Here is a 25,317-nt window from a genome sequence, read left to right on the forward strand (position 1 = left end):
TCAATTGTGTGATAGTTGAATATTAGGCTAATGGACTCCATAAAGATGGAGTGGACCAATTCTATGGGGAAACCCATTAGAAATCGTCCAAGGCCTCTAAGGAGGAAGTCCATAGGTTGCTTAGGGCCTAAGCATCCAAATTAGGGTTTCCTTGTTAGATAACCCTAATAGCCTCTCTATTTAAAGGACCCTTAAGGCTCAAAAACGTGGTGAACTTGTTGATTAGGGTTTCCACACGTTTTGGGCAGCCTCCTTCTCTTTTCTTCTTCATCCTCTTGCTCTTGGTGTTTGTGAACCATTAGAGGAGTGACCTTTGTGACTCTAAGCTTTCTAAAGTTAATACAAGAAGGATTTGAGATTGTTATTGCTACATAACAATCAAGCATGTACAATAGAGAAACCTAGATCCAAGCATTAGGGTTTATATGAGCACATAGGATGTTCTTATTGCTAAAACCCATCAGTGGTATCAGAGCCTAGATTGGTTTCTGTTGTATTGATGCATATTTGATCGAAATCAGCACTGAAAATCGAAATTTTTTGCTTCTGTGTGTTTGACTCGCCGAGTCACTTGGTGAACTCGCCGAGTCACCTGTACTCGCCGAGTCCAGGTCCAGACTCGACGAGTCAAAGCGTCTGACAGCTCATACTCGCGATTTTCTTCCTGTTTTGGCTTTGGATAATTACCATAAACATGTTTTGTTATAAAATCCGAATTTTATCAATATTTGGTGATTATCCTTACCCAAATAGAAGATAATTGTCAAAATTTAGATAATCATTTGTTTTATTAGATAAAGTTTGATGATTTGTAATTTAGATTTGAATTATCTTGTGAAAAAGTTTTAATTTTTCCCCTTTAGGTTTTATAGTTTAAATTTGAACTTAATAGTTTTGTTTTTGAAATTTGAATAGTTAAAACCCTAATGTTTTGAAATGTTTCAAAACTTCCCCTCAAGTTTTGGAATTTAAAAATTGATTAAATGTTTAATTTGGAAATGTTAAATTCTAAAACCCTAGTATAGTTTTGAAAAGTTCAAATCACACCCTTATGGCTTTATTAATTAATTAAAGTTTATAATTAAAAGAGATTTAGTAAATCCATAAAGTTTTGGTGTACAATTTAATTAAATTGAAAGTATAATTATTAAATTAGACCACCTAGTATTTTAAAAGTGTAAAATACACCCTATACTATATATAACATTAAAAGTATAACATTATATATATGTATAAGTAAAAGTCAGTCTTACCGTTAGTAGGCCTCATTCACGAAGCTGGTCTATAAGGGGTGTTTAAGGCAATTGCCTATAAAATGGCGATTGAATGGGTATCCACTGTTACCCACTGCACTCTTGACTAGTGGAGGGTCGTTAGCCGAACAGGTAGGATAGGATAGAACCTTCCCTTATAAGTATAATGAAGTACAAAACTAACTAAATGTTTTACAAATTACCAATCTTAGTTACTTTAGGCATAAATGAATTGATGCAATTCCATGAAATTACACTTTGTACCCTTGCAAAGACGTTAGTGGAGCATGTGTGGTTTACCGACACACTAAATGGTTCTAAGCAAAGGTAGCAAAGGGTGACTCAATGTTTGTCATAGTTCGGTGGAGCGTGTGTGGTTTACCGGCACATCGAATAGGTGATTGTAACATGTGGGGGCACCATGTAAGTTTTCATGGTTATTCACACCCGCTTTGTGATCCTCGGCATCCCAGTCACAAACTAGAGGGGCATATCAAGATTTAAACATGCCATTGAAATGTTCAATGAATCTCAAAGGATCTAGGAGTTTTCATAGATTTAAAACTTAAATTTCTTTTTCGTTTTTCATGGTGGAAATTAGTGAATCGTCATTCACTTACCTTCAAATATTCTGCAACTAGATTACGGCATCCCTTTTCTAGGTTATAGCATATTGTGTTGGGTCCTAGCCTTAATATCTCATTTGGGTGATTTATTAAGGACTCAATCGATCAACTAACTTGAATTTGTTTTCTCCCATTTTGTACACATCAAAGTTCGACAACTATGGTCTTCCCAAATCCCGTGGAACAAGCATTCCACATGAAGATGATATTCCACGATTCGATCGAGGAACAAGAAATCATGCTTCACTTCCTCCTCCTCCTCCCGTTGTTCTCCCTAACCCACAAGATCGAATAATTGAAAGGTTCAATGTCACTAAAGCCCTAATCAAAATGAAACATGAAGATGGTAAACCTGTGTGTGTCCACGTTCTAGGAATGAAATCACACATCGATAGGTTGATAATGTTGGGTGCATCATTCCTGGATAAGTTAGCTGTGAACTGGGTTCTGCAGTCACTTCCCGAATCATATAATGAGTTCAAAAGAAAGTAATATATGGTAGATCATGACGAAAACCTCATTGACCTAACTTACATGCTCATTGCTGCTGAATCAGAAATGATTTGGCAAAGCAATGAAGTGTATTTGTTGGGAAAGTCAACCAACCATGCTTCCGAGGACGTTCTAGGAGAACCGACCTGCATTTGCTGCTATGAGAAAGGGTGTTGGATACAAGTTTGCCCTAAGAATCTGAAAAGTCCAGAAGATGGGAGAGTCAAAGAGTTTGGTTGTGGTTCAGGTAAAAATACACTATCTAACTCAATTAAGTTCCTATTCGTTGATTCTTAATACATAATGTGATAAGATTGCATTTGAATGTCTTGCAGGATCAATGAAAAGAGAGGAAGCTTGATGAAAGAGCAAGATGAATCTAATCACGAAGAAATGGATCTCGATTGCATGGATTCGAAGATTAGATTTTAAGCTTAGAAAGTTATGATAGAGTAGTTAGGAATATTTGATTACATAGTTTTTCAGTTGATTTTGCATTGTAAGGACAAATGTTTTCCGCTACTTTTATGAATAAAATAAATTTTTGTTTGACTCATTTATTTATTTATTTATTTCCTTGCGATAAAATCGTTATGAAAAATTGATGTTTGCATATTTCTACAACAAATGGATGTGATTCTTAATTATGTTGTTTGTGGAAATGTTAAGAATTTACCAAATAGGGAGAGTTTCTCATCACCCAAGTTTCAATTGGACAAAAACCTGGAATCATGCAACTTGGTTGCACGATGAATGAGAAATTTCATATTTCGAAATTAGACTAATTCGTTGACAAAGTGTCAAGTAAAGGACTAGGAGATCGAGTACACAAAGTTGTGTGTTGATCAAGTCCACCACAAGAGTAACAAAGATATTCGTCATGATTTACTAAGGTTAAGTAAATATGATTACACTAATGAGATTAAGTGTAATTCTTAGTTGATTGAAAAGGTTCAAATCAATAGCAGAACGAATAAGAAGAATCAAGTATGCAGAAAGATAAAAGGTTCTCTTTTCTAAGAAGAAGGGAGAGTACCTTTTATGATGAGTCTTAATGATTAAGAATCATATCTCAATTGATCCTCTAAGTAAATCTTAGTACAATTGTATGTCTGAGAAGAGGAATCGAGAATTGAAGAAATGGTTAAATCAAGAAGTCAATCATACTTCGTTCCAAAACAAGTCTTAAAGTTAAGATTGTGACATTGAGTGACAAGTCTTAAGAAGGTTTATAATATTCATCAAATGTTGAATATGGAAAAAGTTTTCTTATTCTTGCACATTTGAAATTGGAAAGTTGGGATGTCTTGGATACGACAAAGATCAACTAGGGCCAATTTTGTGAAGTGTTTTGTCTTGATAAAAAAAACTACACTAACTCTTGAATATTTGGTTGTCAAGAAATGTTTTATTGACAAAAGAATATTATATGTCAAAGAGTCAGTGGGAGTCTTAATGGTCTTGAGAGGTTTCAAGAACAAATCAAAATAAACCTTATCGAACATCACTAGCACACGACTTGAGGTTTACAACCTATCGTGTTGACATTATCTTGTTTCTGTTCCGTTCCAATTGAGTTAATTATGCATGTGAGTTCTATGAGTTCTCATTTGAATTCATAAAAGAAAAAAACCTTGATCAATGAATAGTACATTGATAAGATAGGGTGAGTTGCTTAACTACTTGGAAGACATGGTGGGCAGCCGTGTTACCATAAGGCAGAAGATCAAGATTGAAAAAGTTCCGTCCATAAGAGTTTGGATTTGTCGCAAACTTTGGTTTGACAATTCGCATGGATAAGAACACATACACCATTAAAATCTAAGTGTCATAAGATTTTCTCCTTCATGAAAATGACTGTGAGGAAATGCTTTCACTAAGAAAGATTTTAAGAAGATAGTGATTGTGAAATTGTATTCTTGAATTCAATTATGGTTACGGTATCCCTTTCCATGATTTGAATTGTGAGATTTGGAAATTAGTCTTAATTATTTAGACACACATATGAGCTATCTAAAAGAAAAGTGTATAAGTTCAAGAAGCCTTGATAAAGGATTATCATAGCATTAGGTATTAGAAACATGAACTTAATAAATTCAATAAGTATTGTTTTCTGTAAGTTAAGTTGTTTTCTAAATACATGTCAAAGCTAGTGGGAGCATAAGTGTTATGTTTATAATAATCATCATGATATTAGGAGCATACATGTTATGATTGTATGATTATTAAGGCAAGTTTTGCAAGTTAGCAATATTAATTATAGAAAACAAGAGTCATACTTTGCAAAGTAGTAAGGATGTAAAGTTGTTTTTCTATAATTAAGGGAGAGAATATTATGCTTCATTTCAAATCTAAAGGCTTAGGTTGTGGAATGTTAATATTTTTTGGTCAAAGATACATAGTGTGTTCTTAAATTTCGATTATGATTACGGCATTCCTCTTCATAGTTCAAATTATAAGAACGTAGCACATAAAATATTATGGCAGAAGATTGATAAAGTATTATATCTTTATGTAAGACATTGTGCATCGTGTCCTATACGCTTCAGGTATAGGATTGTGTGACACCCAATTTTTTTCCAAAAATTTTAAACTTTTAAAACGCATCTTAAATTAAATTAAAACAACTGAAATAGTCATAACATAATGCATCTTCTTAATAATCATATAAAATAAAGTGCGGAAGTAATAATAATAATAAGGTCCCAACAAAATAACTAGTAGCGATGTCCCGATGCTCCATGTCAAGCCTTAGTCTCTTTAATCTTAACACCTGAAAAGTTATAAGGGAGAAACGTAAGCACGAAGCTTAGTGAATTCAAACACAGACATTGTACTAACATTCATATTTACTAGCCCTAATCCATTTTCCAATTATAATGATAAAGGCAAAGAACGAATCAATGTCTATATTACGAGAAGGACTTGTAGGTTTGAACCGCACCGGGAAGATCCCGTATCATTTGGCCCTAATCACCGCACCTCACGAAGAGTATTACATTGGTGATCTTACCTACCCACCGCACCGGTAAATCCGTATCCTTTGGTGGTGTCCCCATATCCATAATTAGTTACATACAGTGCACATGTACGAATTAAAACAATACTTATATAGCATGCTTTTATAATAAATTCAAATAATCACACACGAGCTAACTAGCAAACACAATCATCAATACAACGGTGTGAGAGAACTCACCTTGAGTGAGTATTAAGGATGGCTAACAATCAAATAATGCTACCAATCTTGAGCAAACTTCAAAACCTCACCTAAGAAGGACTAAAGGTTAGAATGGAGAAGTAATGAAGCTATGAGTTGAGAAAAGAGTGATCACAGCAAGGTCTCGAAAACAGACCTGCTGTTCAAAACGGATTTACTCCAAACTATAAAACAGAAACATAGCTTTAACTAAATTTTATAGGAAACTATGATTTCTTAGGATTCCACAAATATAAAGAACTCATTCTAACTCCAAAAGATGAATTAAATATGAATTTTACAAAATGGTGTATCACTTCTGTCTCCAACAATATAGTCAAGTGATGTTGGCCAATTCTACCCAACTTGTGAGTAGAATTCGTCCAAAACAAAAATAAAAGAATTAAAGGACATACAAGTGAAAGTCTCAGAGTTGGAATTGAATGAAAATCATCTCTCAAACTCCAGATATAAAATTCACATTGTGGACAATCACAGCACTAGCAAAAGCTGGTGACTGCCCACTGACCTGGAGTGTGGATCCATTCTAACCAATTTATAATTGGAAATAACACCCCATATTCTCCAGATCTTAAATTCATAATATAAGTAACATACAGAAACTTGGAATCACTCTGGATCCTTTTCCAAGACTTAGAAATGATGAAAACAAAATGACATATCAGAACAGACCCGGATCAGACCTAACAGCAAAGATGCCATTATTTCACATAGATAAAGCCTTATCAGTGAGGTTGGCCTGCTTAAGAAGGTTAGCCAACTCAATTTGTGAACTTTTGGATCTGGTTTGGGGTCCGTTTGAGTTCTAGAGATCCAGATATGATTTTTACAAAATGACTACAGATCTGATGGAAAACAGAATCGTAGCCACCCGTGATTCCTTTTTGGCTTATCCATCCTTCTCCTTTTGAAACACATTTTAAGATGTGTTCATCATCCCAATTCAGTCCCCATGCTAATGGTGGTACTAAAAAGGGTTAGGGATCATTAGGATTTCATTTAGCCACAAGGATGTAATAATAATCAACATGAAAATAAACATAAGCACATAAAATCATCATTCTCCCTTTTAGGGTTTCCATGATCTTTTGCCACATGTAATCCCCTAGATCCATCATCCACCATATATGGGGTGAAGATAGGATCTTGAGATGATGTATAACATACAATTACAAATAAAATAAGAAGGAGAAGAAGTGAAGATGAAATCATAAAACTAGAACAAGGTTATGAATCAAGTTGTAAGAAAGGATAAGGAGGTTCATACCAATACGAATCAAGGCTGGAAATGAACAAGAATTAAGCTCCAAACAGCCCCTTGGCTGCTCTTGATCCCAAAGAGAGAGAGATGGACGATTTTTGAGAGAGAGGGAGGGTTTAGAGTGTTTTCCTTGTGTGTGTTCCAAATGATTCAACTTACACATTAAGTACTATTAACTAGATGGACTTTGCAAATAGGCCCATAGCCCATGGACTTCAATAAAAGGAGTTTACAAGATGATCAAAAGAGTCCAATAACATAAGAAATCAGACATTGGTTAAATAAATTAACCCAAGGTTACAAGGATAATTAAATTAAAATATACAAACATACCGAGAAAACCCGGGGCGTTACAACTCTCCCACACTAAGAACGGACTTCGTCCTCGAAGTCAACACCTAGAAACAGATCCGGATAATGAGCCCGCTTCTCGCATTCCGATTTCCAAGTCCATTCCGAACCCTTCCTATGTTGCCACTGCACCTTAACCAAGTTTATAGTCTTGTTGCGGAGAGCTTTTGTCTTTCGTTCTAAAATTGCGATTGGTTTCTCAACATAATTGAGACGCTCGTCAATTTGTATGTCCTCCAGTGGTATCACAGCGGTCTCATCAACAACGCATTTTCGTAACTGAGACACGTGGAACGTATTATGAATTAGACTAAGCTCGTCAGGAAGCTCTAAACGGTAAGCCACCTTCCCCACACGAGCTATGACCTTGTAGGGTCCAATGAATCGGGGTCCGAGCTTTCCCCGCTTCCGAAATCGAATCACACCTTTCCAGGGGGAGACTTTAAGCAGCACATAATCTCCCACCTGGAACTCAAGATTGGAGCGTCTTTTGTCGGCATAACTTTTCTGACGACTACTCGCTGTGACCAAATGATCCCGAATCACTTGGATTTTCTCCGTAGTCTGTAGCACGATATCGGTACTCCCAAGTACCCTCTGCCCAACCTCGCCCCAACAAACGGGCGTCCTGCACTTCCTCCCGTACAAGGCTTCATACGGAGGCATTTTAATGCTTGAGTGATAGTTGTTGTTATAAGAAAACTCAGCTAGATGTAGATGGTCATCCCAACTACCCCCAAAATCAATCGCACACGCCCTAAGCATGTCCTCCAAGGTCTGAATCGTCCGCTCACTCTGCCCGTCTGTCTGCGGATGGAAGGCGGTACTAAAATGTAATCGTGTGCCCAATTCCTCTTGAAACTTCCTCCAGAACCGAGAGGTAAATCGGGTGTCTCGATCGGAGACGATAGAAACGGGCACCCCATGTAATGAGACAATCTCCCGAACAAAGATCTCGGCTAATTTCTCCACCGATGAGCTCTCCTTTATAGCCAGAAAGTGAGCACTCTTAGTCAAACAATCAACAATCACCCATATCGTATCTGATCCTTGGGCAGTTCTAGGAAGTTTTGTAATGAAGTCCATGGTTAGATGCTCCCATTTCCATTCAGGAATCTCCAATGGTTGCAACTTCCAATGCGGTTTCTGGTGTTCCGCCTTGACCTTCCGACAGGTCATACATTCTTCCACAAATTGAGCCACATCATTCTTCATTCCATGCCACCAGTAAGCCTCATGAAGGTCCCGATACATTTTAGTAGCACCAGGATGGATAGAAAATTTTGACTTATGAGACTCATCCATTAGGGTTTTCCGATTTCCCCCGGTATATGGAACCCAAACCCTACCGTAGCGAGTCAGCAAACCCCGCCCGTCTCGTTCCATCTTAGGCAACTCTTTTTTAATCTTCTCACGCCCGATGTTTTCCTCCAGTATTGCCGTCTTTTGGGCGTCCCGAATTAGATCTAACAAAGACGACACCATCGTGATCCGGAGACACTTAGCTCTAATCGGTTCGGCAGATTGTTTACGACTGAGAGCATCAGCTACCACATTAGCTTTACCGGGCTGGTAGTGAATTTCACAATCATAATCTTTTACCACATCCAACCATCGGATCTGCCTCATATTCAAATCCCGCTGCTCGAACAAATATTTTAGACTCTTATGGTCAGTGTATATGATAAACTTCACTCCATAGAGATAGTGTCTCCAAATCTTAAGAGCGAAAACAACAGCCCCAAGCTCCAAATCATGAGTGGGGTAGTTTCGTTCGTGGGGTTTCAGCTGTCGGGAGGCATAGGCTATCACCCTATCTCGTTGCATTAACACGGCACCAAGACCTTGAAGCGATGCATCACAATAAACCACCATATCCTCAACCCCGTTAGGTAAGGCCAAAATCGGAGCTTCACACAATCGCTTCCTTAACTCATCAAACGCCAGTTGCTGCTCCAGGCCCCAAACGAAATTCATTGATTTCTTGGTCAATTGGGTGAGTGGTAAGGCGATTTTAGAGAAATTTTCAATGAACCTCCGGTAATAACCGGCTAAACCCAAGAAACTGCGAATTTCAGAAGGTGTTTTCGGAATCTTCCATTGTTTAACCGCATCAGCCTTGGCTTGATCGACCTTGATACCGTGTTTGTTTACCACATGCCCCAAGAACTGAACTTCTTCCAACCAAAATTCACATTTTGAGAATTTAGCATAAAGCCTTTCTCTTGCCAGAGTTTCCAGAATCTCCCGAAGGTGTTGCTGATGCTCCTCTTTGCTCTTAGAATAGACTATGATATCATCTATGAACACTATGACCGAACGGTCAAGCATCAGGCTACACACCCGGTTCATGAGATCCATGAACGCTGCGGGTGCATTGGTAAGCCCAAAAGGCATCACCACAAATTCAAAGTGCCCATATCGAGTACGGAATGCTGTTTTCTCAATGTCTTCTTCACGAACACGCATCTGATGGTAACCAGAACGTAAATGAATCTTGGAAAACCAAGATGCTCCCTGAAGCTGATCGAAAAGATCGTCAATACGTGGCAACGGGTACCTATTCTTTATCGTGCGCTTGTTTAGCTCCCTATAATCAATACACATTCGCTGGGATCCATCTTTCTTCTTCACAAAGAGAATAGGAGCACCCCAAGGCGAGCAGCTTGGCCGTATAAACCCTTTATCACTTAGTTCTTGCAGTTGCTCTTGGAGCTCTTTCATTTCAGGTGGTGCCAAGCGGTAAGGAGATTTCGCTACCGGAGTCGCACCTGGCACCAAATCAATGCAAAACTCCACTTGCCGAACGGGTGGCAAGCCAGGGAGTTCCTCCGGAAAGACATCGCTGAAGTCGGAAACGATAGGAACGTCGTCTAGTGCTATAGCAGAAGAGCAAGAAGCCATAGCCAGGCGGGGAATGTCCCCCTGAATAATAAGTTCTCCACCTCTAGGGTTTCGAACACGAACTTGCTTCTTACGACAGTGGATTTCCGCATCAAACGCATCAAGCCAATCCATGCCTACGATAACACAAAGCTCTCGCATCACAATAGGGATAAGATCAATAGGGAATTCAACTCCAGAAAACTCGAGAGTGCAACCATGATAGACATCGGTGACATAAATAGTGCGGTTGTCGGCAACTTCGACGACCATTGGGCGAGCCAATTTTCCGATACTACACCCCAGATGATTAGTAAACGTGCGAGATACAAAAGAATGGGTAGCACCGCTATCAAACATAACAACAGCAGGCTTGGAATCTAGCAAATAAGTGCCTGTTTTACCACATACGATCATGTAAACAATTCTAACTACCATTTATTAAATAATGGCAGGAGAGAAAAGAAAAAAAAAAAAGAAATTTACCTGCCACTATCGCGGTAATCACCGGCTCATCCGCAGTCATTTGGTGAGCACGACCTCGTGTCACCATAGTGGGTCCCTTAGAAGACGATGCAATTGCAGGATTTGTACCCCCGCTTCCTTTACCAGCCTTCAACTTTGGGCATTCAGGCTTCTTGTGTCCCGTCTCGTTGCAGTGATAGCAGACGGGAGCAGCAGAAGTAATCTGAGGAACTGCACTCGCATGGGGAGCCCTACAATTCTTCCAATGATGCCCTGGCTTTTTACAGTTGTAGCATATCAACGGATTTTTCTCTCCCTGACCTGAAGACGGCCTGTACTCATACCTTGACTTACCACCCTACTTTTTCTTTTTCTGGGCATCTCCGGATGTCTTGGAGGAGGTGTCATTGGCCTTCCTCTTGGTCTGGGTCTGCAACTCGATTTCCCTCCTCCTTGCTGCATCCATGATCGCGGATAAAGTCGGGAACTCCTGCATGCTAACGAATTCCCGAATCTCGGTACGTAGAATGGTAGTGTATTGGCTGACCAACCAGGCCTTGTTCCCAGCAAATGAGGGACAAAAAGATAGCATCTCCAAGAACTTGGCGTTCAGGTCGCTAACAGACTCGGTAGTTTGCTGTAAGGCCATGAACTCTTGCTGCATCCGCTGTTGCTCCACCTTGGGCACATATTGTGCCTCGAACCTCTCCACAAATTGGGCCCAAGACATGGCCCTCACTTCCTCCTCGTTTAATAGAGCGGTGATGGTGTTCCACCATGTCTTTCCCCTTTTTCGCAGCTGATTCATGGCGATCACAACTTTGTACTGGTCCGGACACCCAATAGCCATGAAGGCGCCCTCAACATCTGACACCCAATGCTTAGCAGCAACTGGGTCGGATTCACCATTCCAAAGAGGAGGGCTACACTTGCTGAACTTCTCGAAGTAGTATGCCGAATCCCGAACGGGCGGAGCCGGTAACGCTCCCCCGAGAATAGCTGCGAGGCACTCATCCAAAAGAGCTTTGACCTGGTTGATTATGTCATTGGTCACGCCCGGGATTAGTTCATTGAAAGCGTTATTGAATTCCTCAGCGACAATATTCCTAACTTGCTCCATTTGGAGCTGATTAAGGCGAGCAGGCGGAGCCATCTGTATCCGTAGAAGGAGGAAAATATTTAGAAATAATTCAGCCTAGATATTTCTAGGAAAACGAAACACTCAGCTTGCCGAAAATTTCTCAACCTTGCCCCGACCCGAAACCGGCACCAATGTTTCAAATAGTAGGGGCCCTTCTACTATCTTCCACACAAGTTCCAATTTCGCAATCGCGTCTAGTTTCAAAATTTCCAGCTCGCTCTAGCCGTTAATTTTACATCTCTCTCACATGTTAACATTAAATATGTGTGTAATCTAACATTTTAAGACTAGTAGAATCCAATTCATAGTCAACAATTTAACATAAACATTTAACATAAGAAATAAGGCTTACTTGGCTGGCTGACTGGCACACCGCGACATCTTTCACTACTAGTCTTTAGAAAGTTTGAAAAATCTTTTAAAAGAGAATAAACTATTATAGAGCCTCAAATTTGAGTCTAGAACATCCACAAGAATGCCTAGTTCCCTCAAACTGTGGCTCTGATACCAACTTGTGACACCCAATTTTTTTCCAAAACTTTTAAACTTTTAAAACGCATCTTAAATTAAATTAAAACAACTGAAATAGTCATAACATAATGCATCAACTTAATAATCATATAAAATAAAGTGCGGAAGTAATAATAATAATAAGGTCCCAACAAAATAACTAGTAGCGATGTCCCGATGCTCCATGTCAAGCCTTAGCCTCTTTAATCTTAACACCTGAAAAGTTATAAGGGAAAAACGTAAGCACGAAGCTTAGTGAATTCAAACACAGACATTGTACTAACATTCATATTTACTAGCCCTAATCCATTTTCCAATTATAATGATAAAGGCAAAGAACGAATCAATGTCTATATTACGAGAAGGACTTGTAGGTTTGAACCGCACCGGGAAGATCCCGTATCATTTGGCCCTAATCACCGCACCTCACGAAGAGTATTACGTTGGTGATCTTACCTACCCACTGCACCGGTAAATCCGTATCCTTTGGTGGTGTCCCCATATCCATAATTAGTTACATACAGTGCACATGTACGAATTAAAACAATACTTATATAGCATGCTTTTATAATAAATTCAAATAATCACACACGAGCTAACTAGCAAACACAATCATCAATACAATGGTGTGAGAGAACTCACCTTGAGTGAGTGTTAAGGATGGCTAACAATCAAATAATACTACCAATCTTGAGCAAACTTCAAAACCTCACCTAAGAAGGACTAAAGGTTAGAATGGAGAAGTAATGAAGCTATGAGTTGAGAAAAGAGTGATCACAGCAAGGTCTCGAAAACAGACCTACTGTTCAAAACGGATTTACCCCAAACTATAAAACAGAAACATAGCTTTAACTAAATTTTATAGGAAACTATGATTTCTTAGGATTCCACAAATATAAAGAACTCATTCTAACTCCAAAAGATGAATTAAATATGAATTTTACAAAATGGTGTATCACTTCTGTCTCCAACAATATAGTCAAGTGATGTTGGCCAATTCTACCCAACTTGTAAGTAGAATTCGTCCAAAACAAAAATAATAGAATTAAAGGACATACAAGTGAAAGTCTCAGAGTTGGAATTGAATGAAAATCATCTCTCAAACTCCAGATATAAAATTCACATTGTGGACAATCACAGCACTAGCAAAAGCTGGTGACTGCCCACTGACCTGGAGTGTGGATCCATTCTAACCAATTTATAATTGGAAATAACACCCCATATTCTCCAGATCTTAAATTAATAATATAAGTAACATATAGAAACTTGGAATCACTCTGGATCCTTTTCCAAGACTTAGAAATGATGAAAACAAAATGACATATCAGAACAGACCCGGATCAGACCTAACAGCAAAGATGCCATTATTTCACATAGATAAAGCCTTATCAGTGAGGTTGGCCTGCTTACGAAAGTTAGCCAACTCAATTTTTGAACGTTTGGATCTGGTTTGGGGTCCGTTTGAGTTCTAGAGATCCAGATATGATTTTTACAAAATGACTACAGATCTGATGGAAAACAGAATCATAGCCACCCGTGATTCCTTTTTGGCTTATCCATCCTTCTCCTTTTAAAACACATTTTAAGATGTGTTCATCATCCCAATTTAGTCCCCATGATAATGGTGGTACTAAAAAGGGTTAGGGATCATTAGGATTTCATTTAGCCACAAGGATGTAATAATAATCAACATGAAAATAAACATAAGCACATAAAATCATCATTCTCCCTTTTAGGGTTTCCATGATCTTTTGCCACATGTAATCCCCTAGATCTATCATCCACCATATATGGGGTGAAGATAGGATCTTGAGATGATGTATAACATACAATTACAAATAAAATAAGAAGGAGAAGAAGTGAAGATGAAATCATAAAACTAGAACAAGGTTATGAATCAAGTTGTAAGAAAGGATAAGGAGGTTCATACCAATACGAATCAAGGCTGGAAATGAACAAGAATTAAGCTCCAAACAGCCCCTTGGCTGCTCTTGATCCCAAAGAGAGAGAGATGGACGATTTTTGAGAGAGAGGGAGGGTTTAGAGTGTTTTCCTTGTGTGTGTTCCAAATGATTCAACTTACACATTAAATACTATTAACTAGATGGACTTTGCAAACAGGCCCATAGCCCATGGACTTCAATAAAAGGAGTTTACAAGATGATCAAAAGAGTCCAATAACATAAGAAATCAGACATTGGTTAAATAAATTAACCCAAGGTTACAAGGATAATTAAATTAAAATAAACAAACATACCGAGAAAACCCGGGGCGTTACAGATTGATTGCTAGCGCTATAATATTTGACCATTCTAAAATTTTCCAAATGTCTAACGCATTTAGAGGAAAAAAGGACTAGAATTGGTTTTGACTAAGATAATTGAACAACTATCAAAGGACGACCCAAAGCTTGCTGAGAATTGGTCGCTTGTGAGTAGTTGGAAGTATGATATTAGATGGATCATATCGACATTATTATGAATAGATATGATTCTATTAAGAATGAGTTGTGATATGGTAAGTATGGAAAGGTTTCCATATTGGGAGTTAGATATTGAGAATCTATGTCTAGATTAGAAACTTTATGCAAAAGAATGTTCAAAGAAATGTACTTTGAGTGAGAGACATCACATCTATGGAATTGTCTTGTAACAATCTCCGATAAAGGACTTTGTAATTTCATTGGCAATAGTTCTTGTGACTTTATTGTAGTGATATTACGAAAGGCTCATTGCATAAAATGTTAGAATCTAGCATATTCTATAAGTGGAAAGAATTTGATATTCTTTCACTTGTAGAAAGGATTGGGAGTTGTGAAATGAGTATGATTGGTAATATGTTCATTTGATCTATTTCACAAAGTAAGAACCATAGGTAAACATTGTGTGCATGCTAAGAGCATGGGACAAGTGTGGTAATAATTCAAGTAAGAAGTTGATTACCCGAAACGAAAAATAATGAGTAATTGATATGGTGATAAATAAAAGGTGTTTTATTTATACTCAAAGCTTTGAGGCCATATGGGATTAGTATTATCCTTGTGTTTCACCTTGCATAATTTGACTTCCCGAATAATTAAATTGGTTCAGAACAATCAAATTATTCGAACGGACCACAGTCGTTCATATGTTGGAAGTATGTATGAATGAAGACTGTCGTGAATTGGTGTGTGGATTGTTTAAAGAGCATTAAACATAAGCAAATGTTTGCTACAACGTTCATGAGTGCTTATGAATATGATTTGAGCATTGGATTAAACCCACGCTCACTTGGATCACTTCATGGATTTTATCACGATTGATTGGTAAGACGATAACATATTATATTCTTGAAACCGAGATGTGTGAGTTGTATGTTGCGAGTCGGTTGCACATTGATAATATGTAAACGCACCAGTGACTTGGTGTTATAAAACATATTGTTGTTTGTGATTTGGTGAGCGAGTGCAAGCGAGCATTGAGTCAAAGTTTATCCGTTCCTTTTATCCAAAGTACAATGAAAGCGATATTTGTGGGCCCCTCGATGATTTAGTGATGGCACCTAAGTGCTTGGTCAAGCCGACACTAAATTGATGTGTTCAATTGTACTCTGTTGTCAGTCGTCATAAATCTGAATTCGGGAAACAGCACATAGACAGAGAGAATGATTTAGATCCATGTCTCAGTCTATACGATAATATCTAGAATGGAGAAATATATGATCACTTATCTAAAGGACACGTGTATCTGATAAGATCAGAGTTGACAGCGACTTTAGAAAGCTACGATTGCATATCAGGATCTGAAGTCATACGCGGAATAGTTATTAGACTTATCCAAGTGGGAGACTGTTGGATTAGTGTCTAAGTCCATAACTATTTTGGTATGTACTTGACCCGATGGTGCATGGTCCTTTTGGGTTGCCTTCACCAAAGCAACTTGATAGGATGAATTATGGAGAGAAAGGATTAATTATGATTTATTAATATATTATGAGAATAATATACTGAAGGAGAAATCATATTGTTTAATTAATATTAGTTAAGAATTAATAAGAATTAAGTTTGTGGCTAAAAGACATTAATTAAACTTAAGGGACTAGAACTGTCAATTGTGTGATAGTTGAATATTAGGCTAATGGACTCCATAAATATGGAGTGGACGAATTCTATGGGGAAACCCATTAGAAATCATCCAAGGCCTCTAAGGAGGAAGTCCATGGGTTGCTTAGGGCCTAAGCATCCAAATTAGGGTTTCGTTGTTAGATAACCCTAATAGCCTCTCTATTTAAAGGACCCTTAAGGCTCAAAAACGTGGTGAGCTTGTTGATTAGGGTTTCCACACGTTTTGGGCAACCTCCTTCTCTTCTCTTCTTCATCCTCTTGCTCTTGGTGTTTGTGAACCATTAGAGGAGTGACATTTGTGACTCTAAGCTTTCTAAAGTTAATACAAGAAGGATTTGAGATTGTTATTGCTACATAACAATCAAGCATGTACAATAGAGAAACCTAGATCCAAGCATTAGGGTTTGTATAAGCAAATAAGATGTTCTTATTGTTAAAACCCATCAAATACATCATATCAATCTCATAAATATATAACACAAGGGTATTTTGGGAAATTACCGTTCGGGCGCTGACTAATCGTACACACGACTCTGCTCTGTGTTTTCTAAAAATCGTTTACTCTTTTTAGAAAACTTGGTTCTCTTTTGAAAATATTTTTCAAATCCTCAGTTTGAGTTCAAATACACCCGAAGGTGTACTCGAATCCCTCAAACCAAGGTTCTGATACCAACTTGTAACAACGTAAATTTCCAAAACAATTTTTCGCATTTTATAAAAACATAATTCATTTATTATTCATAAAAACATCATTGTTTGAAAACTTAATTCATAACATATATCAATCCCAAGATCTCATAGTAAAAAATCTCGTGTGTGTACTGATCAAGCCGGTGCCTTCCTGCGATCCTCACTAGTATCTGACACACATAATATAAAACTTTGTAAGCACAAAGCTTAGTGAGTTCCCCAAAATACCATATATAACACATATTAGCCACTCGAGGCTATAACTTTGTAGGTTCGTGCACCCAACTTCGTGAACCCTCAGGTTCTAACTGTGCAACATGCATAACATAAATCACATAGAATAATGCAGTGCAACACATAACACATATATAGCATACAAACAGTGTATCACATAACTCTATTTACCTACTCAAGGTAAAGTATAATGAGAAGACTCACCTCGGATATCTCAGTAAATCTCTGAGTCGGTAACTCTGGTCTAGCCTCTACCTAATCACATGAAATAAATGTTGGAATAGTGTCTAAGGTTGCAACTATATTAGGCAAGTACTTGACCCGGTTGTGCATGGACCTTTTGGGTTGCTTTCACCAAAGCAACTTGAATGGAGAAATAAATAGAGAAAGAGGTTATTATGATTTATTAATATGTTATAAGAATAATATATTAAAGGAGAAATGATATTTTTTTTAATTAATATTGGTCAATAATTAATTAGGAAGTAATTTTGTGATCAAGTGTAATTAATTAAACTAGAGGGGCTAAATTGTAATTATGTGATAGTTGCAAAATAGGGCAATGGTTATCCTTGTTAAAGGATGGACGAATTCAAGGATAAGGATATCCTTAAAATCATCCAAGGTCCAAGAGATAAGGGTTTTCAAGGCTTATCTTGTGGTTGCTTGGTGAGCAAGTAACTGGATAAGGATAAGGACTGAAACCCTAATCCCAACCCTATATAAAGACCCCTAAGGCCGTAGGATTTCGTCCACTTGATCCCTAGAGCATCTAAGGACGATTTCTACCTCCTCCCTTCTCTCTCTATAGCTTCTCCAATTGCTTGTGATGTTTGTGAGCCATTAGAGGCACTACACCTGTGGTGCTTGCTTTCAAGACTAAGGGTTTGAAGACATAAGTTGTTATTGCAATATAACAACAAGAGTGAAAAAAAATAGATCCAAATTAGGGTTGCATGCACACATAGGATTGTTTGTATAAAACCCATCAGTGGTATCAGAGCCTTTGGTTAACTTGTTTTCAATTAGTATTATTCAATTGTATGAACTTGATAAATTAGGGTTTACAGCCCATAAACCCTAGGAGGCCATAGATTTCGAGATTAGGGTTTCCTAACCCTAATTTGCGAAAATCTTGAAAGGGTTTTTGATTCCTTTCCTTTTTATCCAAGATTTCGAAATCTAGGGTTTGCAAACCCTTAGATTTCGAGATTTGTCTCCTTCCCCAAGATAAGATCCTAAATTTTAGGGATTTGGATAATCCCATATCTTGTAATTATCTTTTAATGGTTAAATATGGTAATTAAAGATTTTGAATTATCTCATCCCATTATTTTCGAAATTTAGAGGGATAAAAGGGATTAGGATAAGTTAATTGTTTAAATGGTAATTATCCTCATGATTTAGATAATCCCTTACGATTTAATAATTTAAATTAATAGTTTAATTTGTGATAATTATTAAATCAAGAGTTTTAATATTTAAAATTTTATTTTAAATGGTATTAAATTGCGAAAATTTTAAATTGGAGATTAAAAACCTAATATATTTGAAATATTTAAAATACACCCTATACTATTATATTATTACAAGTTTAATATATATATATATATATATATATATATATATATATATATATATATATATATATAATATGCTAGTCTTACCATTTGTAGGCCTCATTCACGAAGCCGGTCTATAAGGTGGGTATAAGGTTGCTGCCTATAAAATGGCGCTTAATGGGTGTACATTCACACCCACCGCTTGCTTGATCGGTGGAAGGTCGTTAGCCGAACAAGTAGGATAGGGCAACCTCATCCTCTCATTAAAAGTATAATATGAAATACAAAGTAACTACATGGTTTTCAAAAATTTCCCAATCCTAGTTACTTTAGGAAAAGTGAATTGATGCAATCCCATGAAATTACACTTTGCACCTTGCTAAGAAGTTAGTGGAGCGTGTGTGGTTTATCGGCACACTAATTGGTTCTAAGCGAAGGTGGAAAAGGGTGATTCATTGTTTATCATAGTTCGATGGAGCGTGTGTGGTTTACCGGCACATCGAATAGGTGATTGTTACAATGAAGGCACCATGTGAATTTCCATGGTAATTCACACCCACTTTGTGATCCTCAGTATCCCAGTCACAAACGAGAGGGGCATATCAAGATTTAAACATGCCATTGAAAGGTTTCAATGAATCTCATCCAAACCTAGGAATTCTCAATGCATTTAGAACTTAAAGTTATGTTTTCACGATGGAGAATTAGTGAATCGTCATTCACTTACCATGTTTGCATGTTGGATTACGGAATCCCTTTTCTAATGTGTAAATATTGTTGTTGGATCCTAGCCCTAATTTTTCTTATTGGGTGATAATTAGGGATTCATATTCTAATCTATCTTTGTCCTTTCTAATTGTAGATGTCGAACGCGAACAATGCTGCTGCTAGTTCATTCACATTGATGAGCCTTTGTCAAAAGGTTACTTTCGATGGGACGAACTTTAGCGAATGGATAAGATACATTCGCACAATTGCTCGCTAAAAGTACAAGGAGTATGTCCTCGATGAGAAGCTCGAGAAGATTAACCCTGAAATTGCTACTCCGGCTGAAATGACTGTCTTCGAGACCCATGAACGTGATGCAACGAAGGTTCATTGCATCATGATAGCCACTATGAACTCCGAATTCCAAAAGTCCTATTAGGACATGTATCCTTACGAGATGCACCAAGACTTGTTGGAGAGATACCACCAAAACGCAAGACAAGAGCATTACGAGATTTTCACTAACATGATTTCCACTAAGATGGGTCATCAAAAATCTTTTACCGTGCACCTGCAAAAGATGCAAAGGTATGTCGACCGTCCTCGCAAGTCGAATGTTGACTTTGGGGAAGACTTGGCGATCGACATGCTGCTTCACTCTTTGCTTCCATGTTATTATCAATTTAGGATGACCTACCACATGAACAAGGAAGAGGTCACCCTAAGCAAGCTCCATGGTCTCCTTAGGGTTGCTGAAAGCAACCAAAAGGACAAGTCCGTTGCACCAACTCCCAGTCCACCCGCTGCTCCTGTTTTGGCTATTGGTCAAGGAAAGCGAAAGAAGAGGAAGGCTTCGTCTAAGAACCATCGCATGGTTAAGCCCCGAGATGGTGCCTCTTCTAGTGGGACCAAGGTTGATCCCACTAAGCCCTACCCTAACCCAAAGGAGGCAGAGTGCCACTACTGCCATAAAATAGGACATTGGAAGAGAAGCTACCCAGATTACCTGCAAGCCATCAAGGAAGGAAAGATCAAGCCGTCTTTTGCAGGTATATACACAATTAAATCTAATGATTCATCTCATGCTATTTCTTGGGTTCTTGATACCGGTTGTGGTTATCACATTTGTTCTGATGAGCAGGGACTAAGAAGAAATAGGGATGTGGAGCATGGAAGGATAAATCTAATCATGGGGAATAGAAGATCGTCGCCTGCAACCAAGATTGGAGTGTATTCTTTAGTGCTTAGGAATGGTTTATGTTTAGATATGAACAATTGTTGCTATTCGCCAGAAATGGCTAGAAACATCATTTCATTTCATGGTTTGTTTAGACAAGGTTTTAGATTTTCTTTTAATAATGAGAATGGTTCTATTTTGGCTTATCTAAATGGTGTCTTTTAATTTGAAGCAATTCCGTGTAATGGAATTTATGAAACTATTATGATTATAGATAACTTAGGAAATGATGTTTTATGCATGGATTATTCCAAAAATATGGATAAGGCATCCTTGTGGCATTGTCGTCTTGGACATGTCAACAAGAAACGCATAGCCCAACTCCAAAAGGATGGAGTGTTGGAGTCATTCGACCTTAGGGAACATGACACATGCGAGTCTTGTTTACTTGGAAAGATGACCAAGTCACCCTTCGTTGGTACTTGCGAAAGGGGCGAGGGTCTATTGGACCTCATACATACCGATGTGTGTGGACCGTTTAGATCAACCACGAAGGATGGAAACCGCTTTTACGTGACTTTTACCGATGACTATAGTAGATATCGGTATATCTATTTAATCAAGAAAAAGTCAAAAACATTTGAAAAGTTCAAAGAGTTCAAGAATGAAGTGGAGAATCAATTGGGCAGGAAAATCAAGATGCTTCGATCCGATCGAGGAGGAGAGTACCTAAGTCTTGAATTCCACGATTATCTCAAGGAGTGTGGAATACTTTCACAATTGATGCCACCTAGGACACCGCAGCTGAATGGTGTGCCAGAAAGGCGTAATCGAACCTTGTTGGACATGGTTCGCTCTATGATGAGTCGTGCTTCACTATCTATCTCTTTTTGGGGGTATGCCTTAGAGACTACCACCCATATCCTTAACCGAGTCCCTACTAAGAAGGTTTCCAAAACACCTCACGAGATGTGGACGGGGAAAGCTCATTCGTTAGCACATATCAAGGTTTGGGGTTGCAAGGCTTTCATAAGACGAGATACTGACGACAAGCTCGAACCTTGTAGTGAGTGATGTATTTTCATCGGCTACCCGCAGAAATCCTTTGGATATCTCTTCTATAGACTGAAGGACAATGTTGCCTTTTTTTGCGAGGAGAGGAGTTTTCCGAGAGCGAGAACTCATATGCCAAGGAGACAGTGGGAGGCAAATAGAGCTTGAAGAGATTCAAGAGTCGATAGATGAAGGAACCTCTACCGCTGGCACTCAACTCGAGGAGGAAATTCCGGTTGAACCGATTGACGTATCATTACCTCTTAGACGTTCCAAAAGAGTTAGAGTTCAACCCCAGTTGTATGGTTTTCATATTACTACTGAAGGGGACACGTATATTAGTGATAGTACACTAATAAACCTTAATGAACCTAATAGCTATAAGGAAGCCATGGCAGGCTCGGTGTCTGCAAAATGGAAAGAGGCAATGGATAGCGAAATCCAATCCATGTATGATAACCAAGTTTGGAATTTGGTTGATAATGTACCCGGACGTAAGACTGTTGGGTGCAAATGGATCTTCAAGAAGAAGACCGACGTGGATGGTAACGTACACACATATAAGGCGCGATTGGTTGCGAAGGGCTCTACTCAAACTCCCAGAGTTGACTATGATGATACCTTCTCACCCGTTGCGAAGATAAAGTCTATTAGAGTGATGCTAGCAATTTCCGTATTTCATGATTATGAGATTTGGCAAATGGATGTCAAGACCGCTTTCCTTAACGGGAAGTTAGCTGAGGATGTTTACGTGGCTCAGCCAGAGGGGTTTATGGATCTGAAGCATCCCAATAGAGTGTGTAAGCTTGAGAAGTCCATTTATGGACTTAAGCAAGCGTCTCGCAGATGGAATCTTTGCTTCGATGAGAAAGTCAAAGAGTTTGGATTTGTACGAAGCGAAGATGAATCGTGTGTATATGTCAAAGCCAGTAGGAGTATAGTAAGCTTTCTCGTTCTATATGTCGATGACATATTACTCATAGGAAACGACGTCCCGACTCTGCAAGAGGTTAAGTCCTGGCTCGGGAAGTGATTCGCTATGAAGGACCTCGAAGAGGCTTCCTATATTTTGGGAATAAGGATAGTAAGAGAAAGAAGTAAGAGACTAATAGGACTTAGTCAGAACACTTACTTAGAGAAGGTACTAAAACGTTTTAGTACAGAAAACTCAAAGAAGGGAGAATTACCGATACAAAGTAATGCCAATTTGAGTAAGAATCAAAGTCCGAGTACCGAAGTTGAGATAGCTGAAATGAGCCGAGTTCCATACGCTTCCGCAGTTGGCTCAATCATGTACGTTATGACTTGTACTCGCCCTGATGTAGCCTTTGCTTTGAGCATGGTTAGTAGATATCAAGGGAACCCTGGCAGAGCCCATTAGATTGCGGTGAAGAATATCCTTAAGTACCTTCGTAGGATGAAGGAATGGTTTTTAGTCCTCGGAGGGAGTGATGACTTGAAGGTGCGAGGGTATAGTGACGCCAGCTTTCAAACCGACAGGGACAACTATCGTTCGCAGTCAGGATGGGTCTTTACCCTGAATGGAGGAGCAATAACTTGGAAGAGTTCCAAACAGGAAACCGTAGATGATTCAACATGCGAATCAGAGTACATTGCAGTGAGCGAAGCGTCGAAGGTGGCAATATGGTTGAAGAACTTCATCGATGACCTTGGAGTTGTACCTGCCATAAAGGAGCCCATAGAGATTTTCTGTGATAATGAAGGAGCGGTTGCCTTGACCAAGGAACCGAGGGATCATGGTAGATCTCGACATATCGACAGAAAATATCACTTCATCAGACATCGCGTAGAAGAAGGAAAACTCGTAGTGAAGAGGATATCATCAAAAGATAACCCAGCATATCCACTTACGAATGGACTGAGTAGGGTTAATCACTTGCAGCATGCTAGGAGTATTGGGCTGAAGGATGATATTAGCATAGATTAGAAACATGAAATAGATAAATGTAATTAACATTTTATGATTAAATAAAGGAGTTTTATTGATGAGTAATGTTACTGTCTTATCTTAGTTGTTTAACTATTGTTTCACTTTGCATGTTTTGACATCCAGAATAATTGAGTTTATTAAGAATAATCGAATTATTCAAATTGTCCACAATCGTTCATATGTCGGAAGTAGATATGAATGAAGATTGTGATGAATTGGTGTGTAGATTGTCTAAATGATATTAGACATAGCAAAAGATTGCTACAACGTTCATGAGTGCTTATGAACTCGTTTTGAGTATTGGAACAAACCCGCGCTTGTTGGAATCACCTTATGGAATGTGATATAAAAGGTGATCGCAAGACAATAATATCATATAGTCTTAAAACCTAGATATATGGTTTGTTATTTGTTAATTGACTGTACATTGATAATGCGAAAACGCATCAGTAACTCAGTGTTATAAAACGAATTGTTGTGTATAGTTGATTAATGAATAAGTAAATGCATATAAGTTGAAGTTTATCTGTAACTTTTATCCTAAGAGGGTAAAAGCGATATCTCGGCCGCTCGATGATTTGATTTGACTTATGTGTCGGGCCCGGTCAGAAACTAAATTGATGTGTTCGATTAAGTTTTATGTCAAATAAATCTGAGATCGAGAAACCAAAATGCTACCATATAAGTGTCAGCATAATATCTATACAGAGGACTGTACGATCCCTTATCTAAAGGACAAGATTGATTAGATCAGAGTTTAACAGCGTCTTTGAGAGCTACGATTGCAAACCGGATTGTACTTGTGCATATAGTTACTAGACTTATCCAAGTGGGAGACTGTTGGAATAGTGTCTAAGGCTGCAATTATATTAGGCAACTACTTGACCCGGTTGTGCATGGTCCTTTTGGGTTGCCTTCACCAAAGCAACTTGACTGGAGAAATAAATACAGAAAGAGGTTATTATTATTTATTAATATGTTATAAGAATAGTATATTAAAGGAGAAATCATATTTGTTTAATTAATATTGGTCAATAATCAATTAGGAATTAATTTTGTGATCAAGTGTAATTAATTAAACTAGAGGGGCTGAATTGTAATTATGTGATAGTTGCAAAATTGAGCAATGGTTATCCTTGTTAAAGGATGGACGAATTCAAGGATAAGGATATCCTTAAAATCATCCAAGGTCTAAGAGATAAGGGTTTTCAAGGCTTATCTTGTGGTTGCTTGGTGGGCAAGTAACTGGATAATGATAAGGACTGAAACCCTAATCCCAACCCTATATAAAGACCCCTAAGGCCTTAGGATTTCGTCAACTTGATCCCTAGAGCATCTAAGGATGATTTCTATCTCCTCCTTTCTCTATCTATAGCCTCTCCAATTGCTTGTGGTGTTTGTTAGCCATTAGAGGCACTACACTTATGGTGCTTGCTTTCAAGACTAAGGGTTTGAAGATTTAAATTGTTATTGCAATATAACAACAAGAGTGAAAACATAGATCCAAATTAGGGTTGCATGCACAGATAGGATTGTTTGTATAAAACACATCAATAAATACTCTAATTAATACAACCCTCAGGGCTAGGCTAATCTCTTGCTCTCAATACATCCACTAGGAAGGGTAAAAGACTTTCC

At 38.2% G+C, this 25,317-nt stretch overlaps 1 protein-coding gene across 1 annotated transcript in view; it reads right to left on the reverse strand.

The window, feature by feature from the left end:
• Positions 1 to 11,704, reverse strand: part of LOC145003011 (uncharacterized) — a 30,184-nt gene extending 18,480 nt beyond the window's left edge. The window contains exons 1-3 of the mRNA XM_078962178.1: positions 10,914 to 11,704; positions 10,573 to 10,802; positions 9,884 to 10,481 (exon numbers count right to left, since the gene is read on the reverse strand). Coding sequence (XP_078818304.1) covers positions 9,884 to 10,481; positions 10,573 to 10,802; positions 10,914 to 11,704 — 1,619 coding nt within the window. The remainder of the gene's footprint in view (positions 1 to 9,883; positions 10,482 to 10,572; positions 10,803 to 10,913) is intronic.
• Between the last annotated feature and the right edge of the window lie 13,613 nt (positions 11,705 to 25,317).

This window comes from Lactuca saligna, chromosome 6 (genome assembly GCF_052625555.1).
Source record: "Lactuca saligna cultivar CGN05327 chromosome 6, ASM5262555v1, whole genome shotgun sequence".
In the NCBI taxonomy this organism is placed as follows: Eukaryota; Viridiplantae; Streptophyta; class Magnoliopsida; order Asterales; family Asteraceae; genus Lactuca; species Lactuca saligna.